This window comes from Lotus japonicus, chromosome 1 (assembly GCF_012489685.1).
Source record: "Lotus japonicus ecotype B-129 chromosome 1, LjGifu_v1.2".
Classification (NCBI taxonomy): Eukaryota; Viridiplantae; Streptophyta; class Magnoliopsida; order Fabales; family Fabaceae; genus Lotus; species Lotus japonicus.
Genome location: NC_080041.1, coordinates 129,459,660 through 129,479,506, shown reverse-complemented (window position 1 = coordinate 129,479,506; position 19,847 = coordinate 129,459,660). Strand labels below are relative to the sequence as shown.

General features: G+C 35.2%; 2 protein-coding genes and 1 long non-coding RNA gene across 5 annotated transcripts; 2 read left to right on the top strand and 1 right to left on the bottom strand.

Annotated features, from left to right (window-relative positions):
- Positions 1–1,667: 1,667 nt before the first annotated feature.
- LOC130730674 (transcription factor bHLH130-like) lies at positions 1,668–5,405 on the bottom strand. Its single transcript, XM_057582740.1, has 6 exons — positions 4,570–5,405; positions 2,978–3,207; positions 2,720–2,896; positions 2,522–2,587; positions 2,369–2,437; positions 1,668–2,281 (listed from the first exon to the last, which is right to left on the bottom strand). Exons 1-6 carry the CDS (start codon positions 4,919–4,921, stop codon positions 2,210–2,212), a joined length of 966 nt encoding a protein of 321 aa, XP_057438723.1. The 5' UTR covers positions 4,922–5,405; the 3' UTR covers positions 1,668–2,209.
- Positions 5,406–6,350: 945 nt separating this feature from the next.
- On the top strand, positions 6,351–9,158 carry LOC130730672 (uncharacterized). 3 transcript variants are annotated; one of them, XR_009016428.1, is made up of 4 exons: positions 6,351–6,925; positions 7,026–7,894; positions 8,072–8,121; positions 8,657–9,158. It is a non-coding gene; the product is annotated as an uncharacterized LOC130730672 (long non-coding RNA). The 3 variants fall into 3 exon arrangements; XR_009016427.1 differs by having other exon boundaries at positions 6,351–7,125; XR_009016426.1 differs by having other exon boundaries at positions 6,351–7,894.
- Positions 9,159–11,654: 2,496 nt separating this feature from the next.
- LOC130730671 (uncharacterized) lies at positions 11,655–16,206 on the top strand. The gene is made up of 7 exons (XM_057582739.1): positions 11,655–13,058; positions 13,169–13,234; positions 13,825–13,969; positions 14,056–14,274; positions 14,897–15,086; positions 15,192–15,387; positions 15,742–16,206. Exons 1-7 carry the CDS (start codon positions 11,902–11,904, stop codon positions 15,857–15,859), a joined length of 2,091 nt encoding a protein of 696 aa, XP_057438722.1. The 5' UTR covers positions 11,655–11,901; the 3' UTR covers positions 15,860–16,206.
- The last annotated feature ends 3,641 nt before the right edge of the window (positions 16,207–19,847 follow it).

Sequence of the window (19,847 nt, the reverse complement as noted above, 5' to 3'; positions counted from 1 at the left end):
TGTTATTGTTATTTTTATATTGTTGAATCATGGTGTATAATTAAAATGTATGGAACTATGAAAAGTAATAGTTTGAGTGAACGGAAAAAATCCACTCTGTTGCGGATGAAAATTTCATATGCAGCAAAATTAGCTTGGCGCAAGTCAAATTAATCATCTACGGTATAGATCATTTGTAATTTTCACACAACTATGTTTGTTGGTAATTATTGACGACTTTGGGATCAGTTGTTTGGTAAATTTTAGCCCCATTTGGAATAGCTTATTTGAGCTTATCTAATAACATAAACGTTTATGTCAGTGTTTGAGAGTGCTTATACAAACAACTTATGACCTACCATAAGCTTTCTGTTTTGAGCTTATTTTCATAAGCTATTCAGGATAGCTTATGAAAAAAAGCTTATACTTATATATAGCTTATTTTCAATTTATTTCAATAAGTTTTTTAAAATAGCTTATGAATAAGCACTTATATCATAAGCGATTATGACTATAAGCGCTTAATTAAGCTGTTTTCCCAAACGGGGCCTTTGTTAACGAGGCTTATACCTATGAATTTTGGATCGTGCGTAGTCTTAAAATTCAATTACGACAATTATTTATATTACTGGCAATTTTCTACCGACATTAACAAGAAATGTATGAAACTATATGTTACAACGGTCAAAAGCCATCGATAATACTCAATTTTCCTAGTGTTAGCATCTTTACAAAACCAAAGGAAAGAACTCGAAGAAACAAGTTTTCTTATATAAACAAAAAAAAAAAGTGTTTATTTGTAACATCTCATTCTCAAATTGACCTCATAATAACAATACAAGTCCTACAAATGAATTATGTCTCTCCTTGTGCGCTCTTTGGGAAAGCTTATTGGGAAGTCACTCATCTTATATTTATCCAAAGCAAGAACACTCAACATTTGACTTTCTCTGATATGGGCTCCCGTAAAAAGGATGCACATTACTGTCTTAAGTAGTATCTATCAAATCTTATAACTCTCATAATATATTTCATTTAGGTGTGAGATTAGTTAAACGTTTGCTCATTCGCCTAGAAATCTTGTCAGATGTCGCTTCTTATTTGTAACTTTTCATTGCACCGACGAACATTCTCCGCCTTTTAGGGTGTCATGTTTTTTTACCTCTTACGTTTACAACTTTTATTCATTAAAAGAAAGAGACTATTATTTCATTTTAATTGTACGATAGTAGTACTCAATAAGAAAATTGAATATTTCTTCAAATTTGATTTTCATTTTTTTCCTCTATTTAAGTCAAACAACTTAATGAAGAATTTCGAGTTGGATCAACTTCCAAAGTACTTTTCTTATTTCATTGCTTCAAAAGACTATTTTCGTTGTCCTTAAACATAAATCTCATATTGAGTCTCTATGAATGTGGTTGTCTTAAATACTTAGTTGAGAGAGTTTTGTCGCTCATAATGATTCTACTCAACTCGAACATAATTGTCTCCGTGGATGGTACTTGTAGCTTAAATAAATAAATAAATACCATTCTCAAACAATGATAATTTTACTAAATTGAGCCACAATCACACAAAGTGAGGAACTATTTAAGGAGTATATAGGCATAACTCTTTACATATCTCAACTGCTGAGTCTGCAATGCATCAATTCTTCTGTAATTTTTTTCAGAATTGCAGGGGGATAAAAAGAACATAATATCAAAATGAATACATTAAAGTTCTAGTATACAAAATTGCATAATGTCTCTATTAATTTTTTCTTGTTAATATTTCATAATGGAAACCATACAACTTATACTAACTATCCACTCTAAGGGATGAAAGGTGACCTTACATGTGGCACCATGATAGAAAGTAGAATACTCTAGAACATGATCTAAATAACAAACTAGAAATAAACATAGAAATAATATTAACTAATTATATTTGGCCTAGTAACTTGATGCCCATAAAGGATGTATTTATAGAAGCTCATTAAGCATGCAACCCTCTACCATTGATCTATTTGATTTATTGTTTATGTGATTGAAATCCCCAGTTACCTTAAAGAACCTCAATATTGTAGCAAAAAGCTAAATGCTAGCTATCTGTGTTACACTCAATAAAGAAAATATCATATTTTTTCAGTTTTTTTCTACTTAGTTTTTAGCACTTGCAGATTTGACACGATGAACGGATCCTATCCATGTCTACACACTTCCTTTATTACCTGTACAAAAGAAACTCAAGCAATTTGATTTGATTCTGATGTGTGCATTCTTGTACATTTGCATTTAGCTCGTTTTTCACTTAGAGTCTGCAGAAAGCAATTAAAAACGTTAGGGAAAACTCATAAAAGAGCATTAATAGCATGGCATCTAAGTTAGTTTATCTCCTTAAGTACCTTGAATTGTTTCTGAAGATCATTAATGTACACTGCAGCCAAGTCCAACATTTCTGCTGTGCTAGTTTGCTGCCAATAATTAACAAATGTTAAACTTCCCAAACACAACATATACTATATACCAAGGTCAAATCAATTATTGATGAATCAAACCTTGTCAAGATTTGGAACAAGCTCTTGCAATTTCCTTATTCGTTCACTGATCCTAGTTCTTCTCACCTGAAGATAATTACACATGTTAGAACAATTTTTCAAACATTAGCTCATGAATTCAACATAAAAATCTAATTCTCATAGTTTTTGGCAAAGGAAAGGACCAAGTATAGAACAACATCCTTATTAATTCCTTACCCTTTCGGCAATGCTTCGAGGATGAGTAGCAAAGCCTCTCTTTGCTCTGACATTGGTAGGAACAGAATCTGTGAACTCAAGCAAATTGTCCATAGCAAACAACTGTGATGACTTTCTCGGTAAAGGCAAACTCAGGTGATGAGTCAGTGTGTGAACTTGATTTCCTAGCTCTCCATTCTGAGTTTAACAGCTTATGTATTATAACAACAAGGAATGGAACTGAATAAGAAAATAAGAAAATTTGAGCATCATATATACCTGAGCATCAGAGAGTAACTTATCATCACCATTTCTCTCTTTGTTGGAGTCAATGTGTTTATCTGAGAAGAATGAGGTCTCATTCCATGAATCATAAGGGAATCTAAGGCCACTATTACGAGTATCACCATTGCTGATTTGGTTATTCAATCTATTCATAGATAGACTTTGTTCACCATCACTGTCATTCACCCCACCATAGTTTCCAACACCTTTAGTAGTATCATGCCCTGCACTTTGCAAATGTACATTATTGTCTGTGAAAAATTGATCTATTATCCAATTTGTGTCCACATGAAAGATAGATGAAACCTTTTAAAAGAGTGAAATTTCCATATGAACGGCAATTTCAGCCCTCAAAATTTTTAGCAGCCAACAATCGGATAAAAATGTCTCCATGGTATAAATATAACTCTAAAAATTTCAAGTTGGTAATCAATGGTTCAATATCAATCTTCCTTAGTCATATCATTACTAATGGCATATACTGAGTCAACAACTTAATTAGGCTTCTTCAATCTGCTTATCTACCAAGCTTAATCAAACATCTATGTCATAAAATTCTTTGAGAAACTTATAAAAATAGATGAAAAAGAGTTTATGGATAAATCAGTTTATTTTTATATGTTCATCATTCACCTATTTAAAGGTTTATGCCATAAGACCATTATAAGCCTCTTCCATAAGCTAAAACATTTAGGCCCTGTTTGGAAACACAGCTTAATTAAGCGCTTATGGTCATAAGCGCTTATCACATAAGTGCTTATTCATAAGCTATTTTAAAATATTTATTAAAATAAATTGAAAATAAGCTATATATAAGCATAAGCTCTTTTTCATAAGCTATCCTGAATAGCTTGTGAAAATAAGCTCAAAACAGCTTATGGTAAGTCATAAGTTGTTTGCATAAGCTCTCTCAAACACTGACATAAGAGCTTATGCTATCAAATAAGCTCAAATAAGCTCTTCCAAACGGGGTCAGTCTGTCTTTGGCTTTCCGTTTATAATCAATTCTAATAGAGTAAAATAAAATCTTGATGATAACATTGATGTTTGGGAGTCATTTTAAACAATTGATTTCAGACTCAAAATCAATTATGCTAGAAACAAGAGAGTGAATAGTTTTTACGTAGAACATAATCAAATGTGAAATTTTACGATTGAATTTCACTCATTGCCAACATAAATCATTTTTTCATTAACGTATCTGAACATAACTTCACTTTCTGTTTTAAAAATAAAAAAATAAAAATAAAAACTTCACTTTGAACTTATTTTTCTATAATCAAATTTATTTAAATCAAGTTGGTCAAACCCAATTGTGACAAACTCTTATGCCAACACGCAATTGAATTTAGTCTAGCTACTGGCCTACTGCTATACTATTATCTACTACAGATTTATTTCATTCACCATAAAGCATGTACTTCATATGCCATTTAAAGGAAAAATGTGCAGCAGAAAAATATGTCATTTAAAGGAAAATTCCAAGGACACTAGAAAACATTAATATTGCCTAAAAAGTGGTCTAGAACAAATCACTCAACAAAAACAGTACAAGCAGGAAAACAGAACTAGTACAGAGTACCTACCATTCTGAAAGGAGATGATGTTGGAGAAATGTGCAGCAGCGGAGCTACTCTGTCTCAGAAGATGAAAATTCATTCTGCTGAGAGATGATGGTGATGATGATGATGAATTATGATTAGTAAGTTTCTCATTCACGAATTCAGAGTAATTGTGACTCCTCTCAGTGTTACCTGAATTCATGAATTGAGGAACCAGCCTCTCTGGTTCAAAACCCCCCCACTGGTTGCCCCCGCCATTATTGGCAGCAGCACCACCTTCACCTTGTTTGAGATTCGTCTGAGGTGAGCTAAGGGTAGAGCGAAATCGAAGGAACCCAGAATTGGGTTGGAGTTGATAACGGGAATTCGAATCCATTCACACACAAAAAAATGCTGAATGCTTTTTTTTTTTTCTGATTGACTCTGTCACCGTGCACTTGACAAGGATTTTAAAACAGGAAAAAAAGGAAAAGTCAACTAGATACTGATATGATATCAGAGGCTTGGGAATCTTTATGGGGGGGATATTTCTTGTGAGAGAAGATTTTGGAGGAGTAGCAAAATCCTTGATTGCAGAAAAATGAAAGAGAGGGTTGAAGGGTAGGTTTTATGCAGAAGCAGAAAAGTCAAAAGATATTTAACAGATTTATACAAGGAGTGAAAAGGACTTAAGATAATGGATAAATAAAGATGAGTAGTTACTTGTTAGTTGTTAGTGCAGGTGCTGCAGACTAATTTGAAAGAAGAGTGAGAGAGGAACTGAGGAAGCAATGAGATCTTGTGTTGTGAATGAGAGGTGGGATGAGGAAGAAGAAGAGAGAGAAAGACAGGGAGAAGGACAGGGAAGGCAGTATTTGATGTTTCTATAAGCGGTATGCGCAGCCAATAAGATAGTACACAGAAACGTCAACTAGGCTGTTAATTTACTTAATTAGATTAGATTACGTGGATTTCCAAACAAGGAAAGTACACGAGCATCTCTATTCGTTAATTATAGGCTTAAATAAGTTTTTGGTCCCTAACCTTTATCATATGTTTGGTTTTCGTCCCTCACCGGAGCAAAGGTGAGTTTTAGTCCCTAACCTTTGTCAAAAGGTTTGGTTTTGGTCCCTCCGGAGCTCTCGGTCAACGCCGGAGCTCCGGTGGTTCATGTGGCATGACCACGTCAGTTTAATAAGCTGACGTGGAATTTTTTTTCTTTTAAATTAAAAAAAAAAGAAATTGTTTAAAATTCTAAAAAAAAAACTTAATTTATAGTTTAAAAAAAGAAATTGTTTAAAATTCTAAAAAAAACTTAATTCTAAAAAGGAATTAATTCACATATAGCCAATATAGCAACATGGCTTGCATTTCACATAAGCCAGTATAACAATTTCATAGTTATATTAATTCACATATTGAATTCATGGTACTGATTATATTCAAAATTTACTATATATAGTTTAAAATCAGAACATTGGGGGAAGAGTTTACCTATATGCTTTACCGTTTCAATTCTATTATGGGTAATATATTGTTTTATGAGGGCTTAAATAAGTTTTTCATCCCTAACCTTTACCAAATGCTTGGTATTGGTCCCTCGCCGGAGTAAAGGTGGGTTTTAGTCCCTAACCTTTGTCAAAAGGTTTGGTTTTGGTAACTCCCAAGCTTTTGGTCAACCCCGGAGCTCCGGTGGCCCATGTGGCAATGCCTCATGGGATTAATGAGGCCAGGTGTTATTTTTTATTTAAAAAAAAGGAAATTAACAGTAATTAAAAACCCTTAACTAAGTAATTAAAAACCCCATCTCCCACGCTTCTTCTTCTCTCTCACGCCCTTCATCTTCATCCTCTCTTTCACTCCATCTCTCACAAAAACAAAACTCTCATCTCTCTATCACCCCTCTCTTTCCACCTGATCGTTGAAAACCCAGAACCATACATAACCCCTCTTTTTCTTCTTCTTCATCCAAACCCCTAATCAGAAAAATCAAACCCTCATCTAGAGGGCTTCACAGATCCAAACGGTTCATTCATAGAAATCCCAATCCACCAACCTAGAAATTCCGCCGCTCCGACGGAACCGCCGCCACGAGCTCCTCCACCGCCCCACAGGGGCGGCTCTCAGTGAAGGCCCGTTCCAACTATTGACGGTTCAGGTCGAGATCGGGCATCTTACTGCTTCCTTTCATCTTCTTCTCCTTTTCCTTTTCCTTTTCCTTTCCCTTTCCCTACCGGATCTTAGGATTTTCTGGAAAAGTTGACAGAGAAACTCTGGTTCAGGTTCGGAGACAGAGTGGTTCAGGGAAGAGAAATTGTTGTTCTTCTTCGTGGAAGGTAACTGTGTGTTGTTCTTCGTGGAAATGCGTTGCTGCTTCCATGGCTGAGCTTCGAAAAACTGGGTGAGTGAGTCGAGAGTTTGGGTTTATGCAGCAACAACGATTAAATCTGGTACCATTTTCGAAAAAAAACAGCTTGAATCTTTTCACCTTTCCTCTGCAGATCTGATTTTTGGTTCTCAATTTCTTCTTCCCTTTGAAGGCTTTTGTTCATGATGATGGAGATGAAGATAATATGAAGATTGATGAAGAAGAGGGTTGAGGTATGGGGTTACTGGGTTGAGATGATGAAGATGAAGATACTGATAAGAAGAAGATAGATGATTTTTTTTTTAATTAATCATGAAGGAGGTTTCTTTTGAAACTATTAAGAAGGAGGTTAATTAGTGAGGATTAAAGGTTAATAAGTGAGAGTTAATTGTGTTAAAATTTTATTTTTTTAAATGAAAAAGAAAAAAAAATGTTAATTTCTTTTTTTAAAAAAAAATTAAAATTAACACCTGGCCTCATTAATCCCATGTGGCAATGCCACATGGGCCACCGGAGCTCCGGCGTTGACCAAAAGCTCCGGAGGGACTAAAACCAAACCTTTTGACAAAGGTTAGGGACTAAAACCCACCTTTACTCCGGCGAGGGACCAATACCAAGCATTTGGTAAAGGTTAGGGACGAAAAACTTATTTAAGCATTTTATGAGGATTTGCTACTCATGACAGTTACAAAGAATGATAGACTAATGAGGACAATCCACAATCTGCTCCGTTCAAATATACATTGTTGCTAAAAACTTTTTATAAGATAGGCTAGGCATTGAATATCAACAACACTAGTCCTTCTATTTCAATAAAAACAACCCCTAAGTGAGAAACTTTGGAAACTAACATCATAGTGGATATGGCAACAGGGAGAAAGAGGGGCATACGACAATTCATGCATTACTGGTATGAATTTGTCCAATAAGTTTAGAGCATTATTCAGAGCCACCAAAAAGCTAAATGTGCATATGCACCTGGGACTCAAAAGAATGTTTCAGGTGAAGTCATTTGGTGGAACAATGTTTGCATGTCATGTTATTACAAGTTAGAAATGATTGCAAAAACATCATAGTAAAGTTGGCATCTCATTATTGGATTACTTTTACTTGGATATCTAAAGTACTTTGATATGAATTGCTTGACTAATTGTGTTTGTGGTTGTTTTCCTCTCATAGGTGTGAAACAACATAGATTGATTTCTGATTTCTTGTGCTTGGCTGAACAGGTAATGTGTCTCCCCATTTTGCAATGTCATCCCATAGCAAGTTATTTTGTAATTTAATTTTTTGTTCTTTTAGTGAACCGGGGTCCCAAGCTCAAATGTAATGTCTAAGCTTAGGGACAGTGGATAGTGTATGAGTGAAGTGTAGAGTGAAGAAGATATCTTTTTCCTAGCTCAAATTATCATCTTATAGGCCTCCTTCTTGCCCCTTGGACTTCTGGAGGTTTCTCCTCCCCATTGCCTTATAAATGTGATGGTAGTGGCTCTTATGATTTTGGGGGTTATTGACGACCATTTATTGGTAGAGTTTGAGCCAAGCATGAATTTCCATGTGTGTGCAATTTGCAGTGTCTTTTTCAATCCGAGATTCAATTTCTTAAATGTTAACGGGGTATAGTTTGAGTAGTGTAGAGAACAATGCAGAATGTTTTGAGGCAAATGTTGGTACCTCCGAGGACACAAAACCTTTAGTTGTTTAGGAAAATATAGAATTTCTTCTCCTAACTTCTTTTTTTCTGATTTGTTTTTGGTGGTGCAGATATGAATGATGTAATAGATGGAGAGTTGCTGGGTGGATCATATCATCCATATGCTTAGGGGCGTTTTCCTCACATATGCAGCTTCATATAGCTTTTCTCAATCTGTCTGCACATGCCCACATTGTTTCGAATCCTATGCTTTCTTTTTCTTCAATTGTTGGTTCCGAATCTGTTTTTCCTTTTGTTCAATTGAACAAGTTTTTAACTTTTTTCAAACTATTTTTTTTATTGTTTCTTACTTTCAATTTTCGTTTTTTTTTTTTAAGTTTTTTTGTCTGTTATTTGCTTTTTAAGCTAGAAACTAAGTGAATTTTTATGGTCTTCTATTTTCTTACTTCAAGTTATTTGATATTATATTATATCTCGCTATTTTATCTGTTTCTAATGATTACTATAACACCTCTCCCATTTTCCCTCATTTCGCTTTGACAACAATCAAACCCCATTCACTATGGGTGGAACTAGCAGAAGACCATGGTGACGCTCAATATCGCTTTTGAGTTTAGCGTAACCATATCTTCTACCCATTTCATACTCATCCAAAGGCGATAACTTATTCAAAGATAATGTGGAGCCTTAGTTTATAACCGATATCCAACTCTATTTGCCTCATGATTTATAATTGACCCGATTTCTTCTTTATTTATGAGGTCCATTTTGAAAATAAAATTCATTCAAATATTCAGACCGTAAAAGAGACATTACTCTACTTAAAATTCATGTGTTTTGGTTGATTCCAAATATCCTCACCGGGACACAATACTGATTGAGCTAGGAACATTAATATCATGGTGGTGTTGGGGCAAAAAATATGTTTAAAACTTTGAGGGATTATCACATCATCACATTGAGGTAAATAGTAAACACAAGTGAGTTACCACATTTTTCACCAAAAACCTAAGACATTAGGTGTATGAATTATCTTACTTATAAAAATCTCAAAGTTGTCATTTTTCTTCTTTGTTAAACTTACTCACACTTGATAGTGTCTTATATAATTATTTGAATAAACATAATAAAACTAACACAATTTTTTTAAAAAAACTTCCCGCAATGACATGTGATATGAAATTATGCATTTGCTTACAATGGTGAGAATTCAATGTTTTTTGAAATTCAAACTACTTTTGACCAAACTCCGTTTCCCACATTTTGTGTTCGAAATTTTCCTTGATACAAAACCTATGGTCTGTATAAACGTTTGCTCGATTAATTAATGCAAGATGTCATTTGCACATCACATGTACTTAACAACATGCCTCGATAATGTGATTGCACTTATATAAATCAATAAGATTTTAATTGAAACTCATCTTGTGAAATATAATTATTCAATTTCGTGTTTAAATTTGGATTGTGATAACGAAAAGTATTTCATACGGTAACTAGAAAATATTAATATAAATAAATTATCTTGATTGATGTTTTAATTACAGGATAAAAAGCTCTAACATCAACTAACATTTTATATGAAAGTATTTTTGTGTTAAAACTTATTGAAATATAATTTAATAAAATCAAGTGCTTTTTCATAATTCTCTAAATAATGTTTTTTTTACGTTTATAATTCTTTAAATAATGTTAGAAGTATATTTATATCAAAGTACATATATTTCTTATTGAAAATATGATTAGAAATATTTATTTATGTTTAAATTATTAAAGGGTAAAAAAACTATAATAATGAGGATCAACATTGTTACATGAAATTAACTAGTAAAGTACACTCACCCCCCTCAAGTTTTGTTAGAATAACACTCCACCCCATTCTTATCTAAAATCTACACACCATCCCATTTTATATAGAGGCAAATTTAGTGACGAAAAATATTCTTCATTAAAAATTAGTTATTATTTAAATTGTTAATCAATAATTTTAAAAAATATTTTCAACATAATCCAATAAATATAAAAAAGAAAACATCACGGTCCTCCTCATTCTCTCAAAAGCGTTCTTCCTCCGTAAATTTACAATGCAAATTCTGCAATAGCACACATGATCGGTTGACAAACCATATCTCGAACATAGTGAAACATGCTTGTGTTTTCATATTTGGTAATAATTCAATTTTAATCAAAATAATCTATTTATACCTCCAATTTTTAAAATTGGATTGTATCCGGATAATGCTTGCATCCTCTGTCTTATCGCGGCTGCTGGCATAGAGTTAGCCGATGCTTATTCCCCGGATACCGTCATTGCTTCTTCTCCTGGAAAAGAAGTTCACGACCCGTAGGCCCTCTACCTCCACGCGGCATTGTTCCGTCAGGCTTTCGCCCATTGCGGAAAATTCCCCACTGCTGCCTCCCGTTCCAAAAAGCAACACAAATGGGTGGTGAAGAAAATAGAGAAACAAAATTAAGAAATATGAAGTGGATCGGAGGTTATTAGAACCCAACGATGCGGTGGAGCACCGTTTTTAACAAAATCCAACAACATCTTAAACCAACAAAGTGTTTGCTCACAACTTAAAGGAGTGAAGTTCACAACAAGTAGTTGAACAAGTGGTTTTGAGGATGTGCGATTCAAGTTCTGGGGTTCAAGTCGCAACAAAACTTTGAGGCATAGTGGTGTCATGGGGTTTCACATTCTGGGATGGTTGTCGTCGTGTTAAAGAGAGCAAAGGTTTAGTGGTGACCGTTTGTGGTGAGAAATACGATTTGGAGATAGATGAGACGTGGACTTAACAGGCAGAGTGAATGGTTTTTTTTAAATTTAATTCAGTAAAATTATTTTCATAAATTGATGTATGATAATGTATATGCATTTAATTTATTTAAATTTTAACTAATTAGTAATTATTTTTTATTAGTGACGAATTTGTTTTCGTCACTAAATTTTTCCTTTATAAAAAATGGGGTGGAGTGTAGATTTTAAAAAACAATGGGGTGGAGTGTCATTCTTGCAAACCTTGAGGGGGTGAGTGTATTTTACTAAAAAAAAACATTTTTACATGAAATTAATTTAATGTGAAAACAAATAGAAATATAAATTTTAGATTATGCCATCGTGCGAGCTTCCCAACCCCTCACCACTGGTTTCATCGACGCCGTCTCTGTTCCGCCGAACGCCGCCATATCGAGCATCCCCTCCGCTCCTCCATCACCACTGGTTTCATCTTCCACGGCGAGGCCTGCCGGAAAACTGAAGGTCGCCGTCATTCCCATCAATTTCTCCCTCCTCTGCGCCGTCACATTTAAATCCTAATTTGAGAAACCCTAACACCAGTTCCACACTCCAACCATGTCTTCATCGAGAGAAGGAGACCCGAACCTGGGTTACCTGACCCGGAAGGACACGGAGGTGAAGCTTCCTCGCCCGACCCGCGTCAAGAACAAAACCCCCGCTCCGATTCAAATCACCGCCGAGCAGATTCTCCGTGAGGCTAGGGAGCGCCAGGAGGCGGAGATACGCCCACCGAAGCTGAAAATCACCGACCCCCACGAGCTCGGCGAGTATCGCCTCCGCAAGCGGAAGGAGTTCGAGGACCTGATTCGCCGTGTCCGATGGAACACCAGCGTCTGGCTCAAGTACGCGCAGTGGGAGGTCTCGCAAAACGACTTCAAACGTGCGCGTTCTGTTTGGGAGCGCGCGCTGGAGGTGGATTACAAGAACCACACGCTGTGGCTGAAGTATGCGGAGGTGGAGATGAAGAACAAGTTCATCAACCATGCGAGGAATGTGTGGGATCGCGCCGTCACGCTGTTGCCGAGAATTGACCAGCTCTGGTATAAGTATATTCACATGGAGGAGATGCTGGGCAATGTAGCTGGCGCGCGGCAGGTTTTCGAGCGGTGGATGAAGTGGATGCCGGACCAGCAGGGCTGGCTCTCGTACATTAAGTTCGAGCTCCGGTACGGGGAGATTGACCGTGCCAGGGGGATTTTCGAGCGGTTCGTGCTGTGCCACCCGAGGGTTGGCGCTTGGATACGCTATGCAAAGTTTGAGATGAAGGGTGGTGAAGTTGCCAAGGCAAGGAATGTGTACGAGCGGGCGGTGGAGAAGCTTGCGGACGATGAGGAGGCGGAGCAGCTTTTCGTTGCATTTGCGGAGTTTGAGGAGCGGTGTAAGGAGTCGGAGCGTGCCAGGTGTATATACAAATTTGCACTTGATCATATACCCAAGGGAAGGGCGGAGGATTTGTATAGGAAGTTTGTGGCGTTTGAGAAGCAGTATGGGGACAGGGAAGGGATTGAGGATGCTATTGTGGGGAAGAGAAGGTTTCAGTATGAGGATGAAGTGAGGAAAAACCCCTTGAATTATGATTCCTGGTTTGACTATATAAGGTTGGAAGAGAGTGTGGGGAGTAAGGAAAGGGTCAGGGACGTTTATGAGAGAGCTATTGCCAATGTTCCTCCTGCGGAGGAGAAGCGGTACTGGCAGCGATATATCTATTTGTGGTATGTTTGATTTGAATTTCATTTGATCATTTCCCCATGTTGTCGTTTTTCTTTCCAGTCTTTTACATTTTGTATTGATATTAATCATTTGTTTTTCGCATGTTACATAGGATTAATTATGCACTCTATGAAGAGCTTGATGCTGGAGATGTGGAGCGAACAAGAGATGTATACAAGTATGTTGTTTTTTATAAGCTTGAAGTTTGTTAATTGATAATAATTGTTTTTAGGTTCGCTCTAGATGTCACATGTCACTATCATGAATAAACCTCTGTTCTATCCATCAATCTTATTGGTAAACTGCTTAAAACTTGGCAACTTGGAATCTTGGTAAGTGTTAAGAGAATGTGATACCTCAATGAGGATATGTATTTGTGAAAGCAGCAAATTACCTTTAGCTTATCTGCAACAAATTTATCTGCGGGACATTGATGACATTAAAATGCAAATTGGTTAGTAAATGTGCAGTGGAGTTCGAAGCTTTCATACTAATAATTTAATAGGCAAAAAGGAGAGGTAAAAAAATTAGAGGGGGTGTGGGGGGGGGGGGGGGGGGTTTATTGAGGAGAATAGTCCTTTGTTAATCTGTAATTCCTTTCTTCTGAATTCTGCAACCACATTCAATTTATCTTTTACCATCTGTTTTTTACATTTTTCTGGTCAATTTCTGTCATCAGTTACTATATCAGTATTAACACTAGTAAATTTATCCTATTGAATTGAGTATTGAGACTAATTCTGTTCTTTGTGGCTTCCATTTCTTCAGGGAGTGTCTTAACTTAATACCTCACAAAAAGTTCTCGTTCGCGAAGATGTGGCTTCTAGCAGCCCAATTTGAAATACGTCAGCTGAATCTCACAGCTGCTCGTCAAATATTAGGAAATGCTATTGGAAAGGCTCCTAAAGATAAGGTAATATATATGTGGATGAAAATATTATAGCTTCTTTTAATTCCAGCGTGATCAACTTTCTCACTCAGTTTCATCTTTGATGACAGATTTTTAAGAAGTATATAGAGATAGAACTGCAGCTTGGTAACATTGATCGATGCAGAAAATTGTATGAAAAATATTTGGAGTGGGCGCCTGAAAATTGCTATGCTTGGAGCAAGTATGCAGAATTGGAGAGATCTTTATCTGAGACTGATCGAGCTAGATCCATATTTGAGCTTGCAATTGCCCAGCCAGCTTTGGACATGCCTGAGCTGTTGTGGAAGGTACACACAACTTATTTCTTGTGCAAATGAATGCATGGACTTAGTTGCATTTAACTATGCGACTCATTCTTCACGCAGCTCATGAACTTAAATTACATTTCAGGGTTGGATGGATTAGGAAATTTTAGGAATGGGCTGGGTAGCCATTTGATTCTGTAGCTTTTTTATCCTATAGCTTTCTGATTGTAATTGTTCAGTCATAAAATATCATGTATTTTACGTTCTGACCTAACCGTATACCTCCATTGTCAGTTAGTATTTGATCTCACAAAAATTTGCACAGCATCTTTAACTTTATATATAAAATGTTTAACAAATTTTAAGGACTGGGCCATTATTATGCTTCTTAATTTATTTAACCCTAGGAATAACAATTACTCTGTAGAATGGTTTTAGCATTGCTCTGTGAATATGAGATTTGTTATTGCCTCTGTTTAAAGGTCCAGTGTGCCTGATGAAGACATGTAATATAGTTAACTATTCCCCCGCTGTCTTTCAGCAATAATCACGTTGTTTTCTTTTATGTTTCCTTCTTTCTCCTTTTTTGTCATATTGTAATGCATACCTTGTCGAAGATATATGGTGTTCATAATCTAAGTGCAAAATTTGAAATACAATATAGGCATACATTGACTTTGAGACTGCTGAGGGTGAATTTGAGAGAGCAAGAGCACTTTATGAAAGGCTTCTTGATCGAACAAAGCACTTGAAGGTATGGATAAGCTATGCAGAATTTGAGGCAACAGCTGTGGATGAGGGTTTAGACTTACCAGAAGAAGAACAAAAGAAGCAATGCATTCAGCGTGCTAGAAGTATGTAATCCATATGCTGTTAATTTATGATTGAATGTCTTCAATTTGAACTGAAGTGTAATAATTTTTTGATTTTCTTTATATTTCTTTCTGTGCCTGCACCAGGGGTGTTTGAAGAAGCTCTAAACTACTTCAGATCATCGGCTCCTGATTTGAAAGAAGAAAGGGCAATGCTATTGGAAAAATGGCTCAACCTGGAGGCTTCATCTGGTGAACTGGGTGATGTTAGCTTAGTCCAGTCTAAGCTGCCCAAGAAGCTCAAGAAGAGAAGACATGTTCCCACTGAAGATGGTTCTTCTAGGTATGTAGCTAATTCATTGTTTATTCTCAAGAGTAAGTTTAAATGGCTACTTATGCAACATGGTCAGTGCTATTATGTTGGAGTTAGTCCACTTTTAGCATGACTGGATCAGTTTTTTTCATTAGAATCAATTCTGACACCAAACAGCCACTGACAGCAGCTTCTCTCCATAATTGATTCTGATCAATTGTAGAAAGATTTCCAAACATGCACTTAAACTTTTGGCTTTGTGCATGTTCAGAAGCCATCAATTGTCTGCTTTTTTCACTTTTAATTTTACAACTCAGGTATTTTTTTAGTTATCTATTTTGTTAGCCTATTTCCTACTTCATTTTGGTTAATTTAATTTGGCAGAATCGAAGAATTCATCGACTATTTATTTCCTGAGGAAACTCAGACCACCAATCTCAAGATCTTGGAAGCTGCTTACAAATGGAAGAAGCAAAAATTGTCTTCGGATGATGATGATTAGCACTAGCAGTATCTTATCTTGGATCTGTACCTGAGTGTATTCTTTGGCAAGTCGATTTTGTGACTGAAGTTTGTGTTACAGAACTGCATCTGAGAACTTCTAAAACTGTGACCCACGATTGATTAAGGCAATAGATGGTCTGATCAGTACCAGAATTATTTATTGAGTGTACATATGTTCATAACATTTTCTATTTGGTACATGCTCAAACACTTGTTGATTCTTTTTCATGTAATTCGCAAGTTTGCATGCTTCTCTTGTCATGGTCTGTTAAAAATTAAAATGATGACCTGGTCGGTTTTTATTGTCGATAGGCTCTAATCAGAAATTTTAATTCCATTTAGAAATTTTAGATTTCTTGTGATGGTCAATGTAGTTATGGTACAACTACTTTGTGATGATATTTTAAGTTAGGATTGCTAAGTACTAACTACACATATCCTTGAGCTCGTGGGGTCTATTATAAATTTATAATCGTGTTTTACTAAAGTTTGGTGATTTATTTGTTTAATTTAATTATCTTACTAAAACCATAGGCAATGGCGGATCTTGGAGAAAAAGTCTGGGGGGGCTAAAATAAGATTTCAATACATAAAGTAATTTTTTTTACTTAGCAATACTCATACCAAAAAATATGAAGATAAAATTAAATCATTTATATGGATATTGAAAATTTGGTTTAAATAATCTTATTAGCAATACTCATACACAAAAAGATAAAGATAAAATTAATTCATTTACATGAATATTGAAAATTTGTTTTAAACTATGTTAATAATCATAGAAATTTTACCTAAAAAATGATCATAGAAATTTACTTCACCTTTTTCTATACCCTCACCTAAATTGTGATTAAATGTAAAGATGAAGCTAGTAAAAAATGAAATAATAAAAAGGAAAAGATGGAGGCAGCAATATAAAACGTAAATATTACAAAAGAGAATTTGGAGTGGGTTTGAATCATGATAGTGAGGTGTAGGGAAAAGGTACTAACCACTACCATCACCTACATTCTGATTAAATGTAAAGATGGAGCTAGTTAAAAGTAAAATAATAAAAAGGGAAAGATGGAGGCAACAATATAAAATGTAAATATTACAAAAGAGAATCAAGAGTGGATTTGAACCATGGTCGTGAGGTGTTGGGAAAAGGTACTAACCACTGCCCTCACCTAAATTGTGATTAAATGTAAAGATGGAGCTAGTTAAAAGTGAAATAATAAAAAGGAAAAGATGGAGGCAGCAATATAAAACGTAAATATTACAAAAGAGAATTGGAGTGGGTTTGAACAATGGTTGGGGTACTAACCACTGGAACAGCGCACGTTTCGTGTCCTCTATACGCTTTTTCTTCTATATATCGTGACATAAATGAAAAAAATTAGGACATGCCTTGTTATATTAGATTGTTTTTGGAAATTTCGAGGGAGCTATAGTTCTCTCTTGTCCTAACTAAGGTCCACCTAGGAATGCGTTTTTTAATCACGTCTCAAGCCAGTATTAATTTTGAGAGAAGCACTATGTAATTAATGTGCGTGAAAATTGATTTTAATGGTAAAAGAAACCGATCCAAAAAAGTGGTGTTCAACTTTCCACCACCTTAATAGATGATGTATTTAGACCCCGTTTGGGAGAACTTATTTGAGCTTATCTGATAGCATAAGCACTTGTGCAAGTGTTTGGACGAACTTATGCAAACATCTTATGACATACCATAAGCTGTTTTGAGCTTATTTTCATAAGCTATTCAGAATAGCTTGTGCTTATATATAGCTTATTTTCAATTTATTTTAATAAATTTTTTAAAATAACTTATGAATAAGCGCCTATGTGTTTAATTAAGCTGTTTTCCCAAACAAGGCCTTAAAACACTTGAAAATTAGCTGGAATTAGATGGTTATCTAGAGCATATTTTGGATCGCTAATTTCCTAGTTATTTCACCTCTATTTGGTAGCACCCCTTTTCATTTTGGTGACTCTAGACAATGGCAAAGTTACAAATCATATGACAAATAGATAGTAAAAGTGACAAATATTGTACATTGGCCAACGTCACTTATTGATTTAGAAGAATTACACCAAGCGAATGTTCTCAAGTGAATGTTCTCAGTGGCTTTAAAGCGACCACAAATCCAATAATCCCAAGCATCTGAGTACATATGCAAGGTAATGCTCTAATTGAGAAGCGAACTATAACCCACTCTTGCAGAATAAAGTCATTTGACACTAGCTTCCCACCTCATGTAGTTGGAAGCATTGAAAGATCATTTCGTAGTATGAAGATCTCTATTCCAATTTGATGTCTTCTTGTTTCAACAATTATTCACAATCTTACCTGAGTGATATGACATGACATAATTTAATTGATGTGATAAAAAGTGGTACATCAAACAGGCACAGATGATTTCGTTCTCATCGCGTAGAGGGTTGATAAGTTTTTTTTGTTGTTAAGATAATTGCATTAATCAAGAAGAAAAACTTGATTTGTTGATACAGAAAGGGTCATGAGCCTTGCACTCACATCTACACGGCCCTATTGCAATCCCTAAACGTTAGAAAGACTTAACGCTCCATCTCTATGGGCCTTGTTTTATTTTATTTATTTTCAAAAAGTGCAAGCTTGAACAGGAAAAAAAAAAAAAAGAGCAAAGCCTGAGTAATTGAATTAGACCAAATTATAATTCATCAAGGACGCAAATGGAAAAAAAACACTAAACAACACTTTTTTTAATCTACCAAAAAAAAAAGAAATAATACATTTTTATAAGCAAAAAGGAAAGTGTTAGTAACACTCACTTTTGACTTTTGACGCTCTTTTTTCAATTCTCTAGTTAATTGATTGAAATTCACATAAAATCCCTTAAAAATATAAGACTTACTTTCAATTTAGTGAGACTTACATAAATTTAAACCCGTGACTAAAAAAGTGTTAAATTGAAAATGGTTATCACTCTTCTTCTATAAGATGCAACATCTAAATGCTTTCATCTTAAACAAAATCCTTCTTTAACTTTTAAAAGAGATCAAATTCCTTTTTAAGAAACTTTTTAAACTAAAATATATTTTTTTAAGTTCAATTTTTTTCTAATGTGGGAAGATTCTCTTAGTCTAGGACAAAGATAAAAATCTTTCTAATTGAAAGGTATACTTGGGTCCCAAAGTAAACTAGAGGTAAGGGGCTATGTTTTGTAGTAGCTTGAGTTGAGTGATCCATGAAAATGACTAAGGCAAATAAGCATCTACCCAGACCCGACATCCTGCTGGCACCTTCAAAACACCACTGCCTTTCAAGTAAAAGACACTGAATTTATGATAGGGTCCATTTGAAAGCATCCCTATTAATTTCCAATTGGTTTATGAATTATGATACTTAAACACTCAATCTACATTAGAGGTGAAAATTGCACTACCTTTTATAAGGACTATCTTGATGATGTAGTGAGATTTCTAATACATTATATCACGTTCGGGGCTGAACATCTTACACGTGAAGATTGTATGCGCAATATTCCTTATAATGATAATATTTGTCATATACTTAGTCAATGTGAGTCTTCTAACACATCACGTCGTATCATATACCGCGTTCATCACTTATCTATTTTTTCTTCATTTCTCACTCTAAGTGTCTACACTCATTGAGGGTCAATGCAACCTTTTTCATTTCCAATTTTCCCTAACCCATTTCTCCCTTATGTTCTAGTTGATTCGTCTGATGTGAGGTTTTTAACCACTTTGATGTGTTCACCTTACACAATTGGTCCATGATGTTGAGCAAAATGTTGGGTCATTTTCATTGCTGCTTGTGGTCCTGCATCTCCAAGCTCTAACTTGGGCTACTTCAATATGCTAGCTAGTACTCTTATTCAAGCTGGACTAGCCATGCATGTTGATTAAAAACATAAAATGAAGCTGGACTATCCATTTATTCTTGACATAAATTCACCATATTGGAATCTATGATTGAAGCTTCCGTTGACAAAAATAAA

Bases quoted from the DNA above. Each gene is read 5' to 3' on its own strand.
- LOC130730674 (XM_057582740.1), bottom strand. From the start codon at position 4,921: ATGGATTCGAATTCCCGTTATCAACTCCAACCCAATTCTGGGTTCCTT. The intron at 3,208-4,569 runs GTAGGTACTCTG...TGCAAAGTGCAG, and splicing joins CATCATCTCCTTTCAGAATG to GGCATGATACTACTAAAGGT. The intron at 2,588-2,719 runs GTAAGGAATTAA...AATTATCTTCAG, and splicing joins CTCGAAGCATTGCCGAAAGG to GTGAGAAGAACTAGGATCAG.
- LOC130730671 (XM_057582739.1), top strand. From the start codon at position 11,902: ATGTCTTCATCGAGAGAAGGAGACCCGAACCTGGGTTACCTGACCCGG. The intron at 13,235-13,824 runs GTATGTTGTTTT...CCATTTCTTCAG, and splicing joins CGAACAAGAGATGTATACAA to GGAGTGTCTTAACTTAATAC. The intron at 15,388-15,741 runs GTATGTAGCTAA...TTAATTTGGCAG, and splicing joins ACTGAAGATGGTTCTTCTAG to AATCGAAGAATTCATCGACT.